The 1,525-nt window shown below is 28.3% G+C and overlaps 1 protein-coding gene across 1 annotated transcript in view; it reads left to right on the forward strand.

Annotated features, from left to right (window-relative positions):
• The window catches only part of LOC111685206 (lateral signaling target protein 2 homolog), an 11,678-nt gene extending 10,425 nt beyond the window's left edge, over positions 1-1,253 (forward strand). The window contains exon 3 of the mRNA XM_046946034.1: positions 1,168-1,253. Within this exon, the coding sequence (XP_046801990.1) occupies positions 1,168-1,253 (86 nt within the window). The remainder of the gene's footprint in view (positions 1-1,167) is intronic.
• The last annotated feature ends 272 nt before the right edge of the window (positions 1,254-1,525 follow it).

Below are 1,525 nucleotides of genomic sequence, written 5' to 3' on the forward strand. Positions count from 1 at the left end.
ATAGTCTAGTCTATAGTCTAGTCTATAGTCTAGTCTATAGTCTAGTTTATAGTCTAGTCTATAGTCTAGTCTATAGTCTAGTCTATAGTCTAGTCTATAGTCTATAGTATAGCCTATAGTCTAGTCCAGTCTGTATAGTTTCTAGTCTAACGTACGGTCTAATATAATTTAGTCTATAGTCTAGTCTATGGTCTAGTCTACAGTTTAGTATTTAGTCTAGTCTATAATCTAGTCTATAGTTTAATCTATAGCGCAGTCTATAGTCTAGTTAATAGTTCAGTCTATAGTCTAGTCTAAATACAAAAATCTTATCGAAGACAATTTTTCTACAGAAATAGTAAAATTGATTTTCTACAAAAAAGTCTCTAATGAATATAGTTTTCTATAGGAAAAGTCTCTTTAGTGAATAAAGTTTTTCTTTAGAAAAAGTCTTTTTATTGAAGAGACTTTTCTGTTTATTGAAGAAAGTTTTTTTTATAGTAAATGCTTCTTAGTTGAAGCCAGTTTGTTATTTTTATAGAAAAAGTATCTTCATGGAAGACAGATTTCTCCGAAATATGAATTTTAAATTATTGATGTTATTTTAAATTGTATGACTTTGTAACAAATTCATAACCAAAGGAATCATCCACCATTTTTGAGAAAAAAAAACATTCAAATCATCATCAAACAGCAGCATATTAGAATTAAAATTATAAAATACACAAAATACTTTTATACTTATAAAAAAGTAGAAAATTGCACCCTTCAATTTGATAATAATCCTATTATTCACACTAATTTCATAACGAGTATTTAACAAATTGGTTTATCATCCACTTGAAATGACACTTCAAAAACACGCATACACACACTCGCACACTCACTCTAACAAGCAGTCAGAATATATTCACTAATGTCAGTGTTAACTACTGAATCATAATCCTAAAGATCTTAATATCCAGATACAAAAACATATTAAGGGTGATGTACAACAACAGCGGTAGTAGTGCCACCACTACTACCACCATCATCATTAAATTTCAGAAAACTGTAACAGTAGCAATTGTAATAGAGGACCTTTTCTTTTTGATAATAATGTACCAGGAAAATGCTGATGTGGATGATCCGTTGTTACTACATAACCAATACAATGTTTGAATAAAATTTATTTCTATATTTTTTTAGATAATCTGCCTTGGTTAAAGGTATGGTACTTGAACTTAAAACCGAAATGCAAATACACTTCAAAACTGATTCAACCAGAAATTTAGAGTATTGAAATTTTATATATTTAGAAAAAACTATTTACATTTCAATTAGAATTGTTGAAGTGCAAATGTATTTTTAAAAATATTAGAATAGGGGTTATTTGTTGCAAAGTAGCCAGATGGTTTAAATTTTAATTGGAAAATTGGTTTAGATTTCTATATTAATCAATAGTCTAGTCTATAGTCTAGTCTATAGTCTAGTCTATAGTCTAGTCTATAGTCTAGTCTATAGTCTAGTCTATAGTCTAGTCTATAGTCTAGTCTAGTCTATAGAC

This window comes from Lucilia cuprina, chromosome 3, assembly GCF_022045245.1.
Source record: "Lucilia cuprina isolate Lc7/37 chromosome 3, ASM2204524v1, whole genome shotgun sequence".
In the NCBI taxonomy this organism is placed as follows: Eukaryota; Metazoa; Arthropoda; class Insecta; order Diptera; family Calliphoridae; genus Lucilia; species Lucilia cuprina.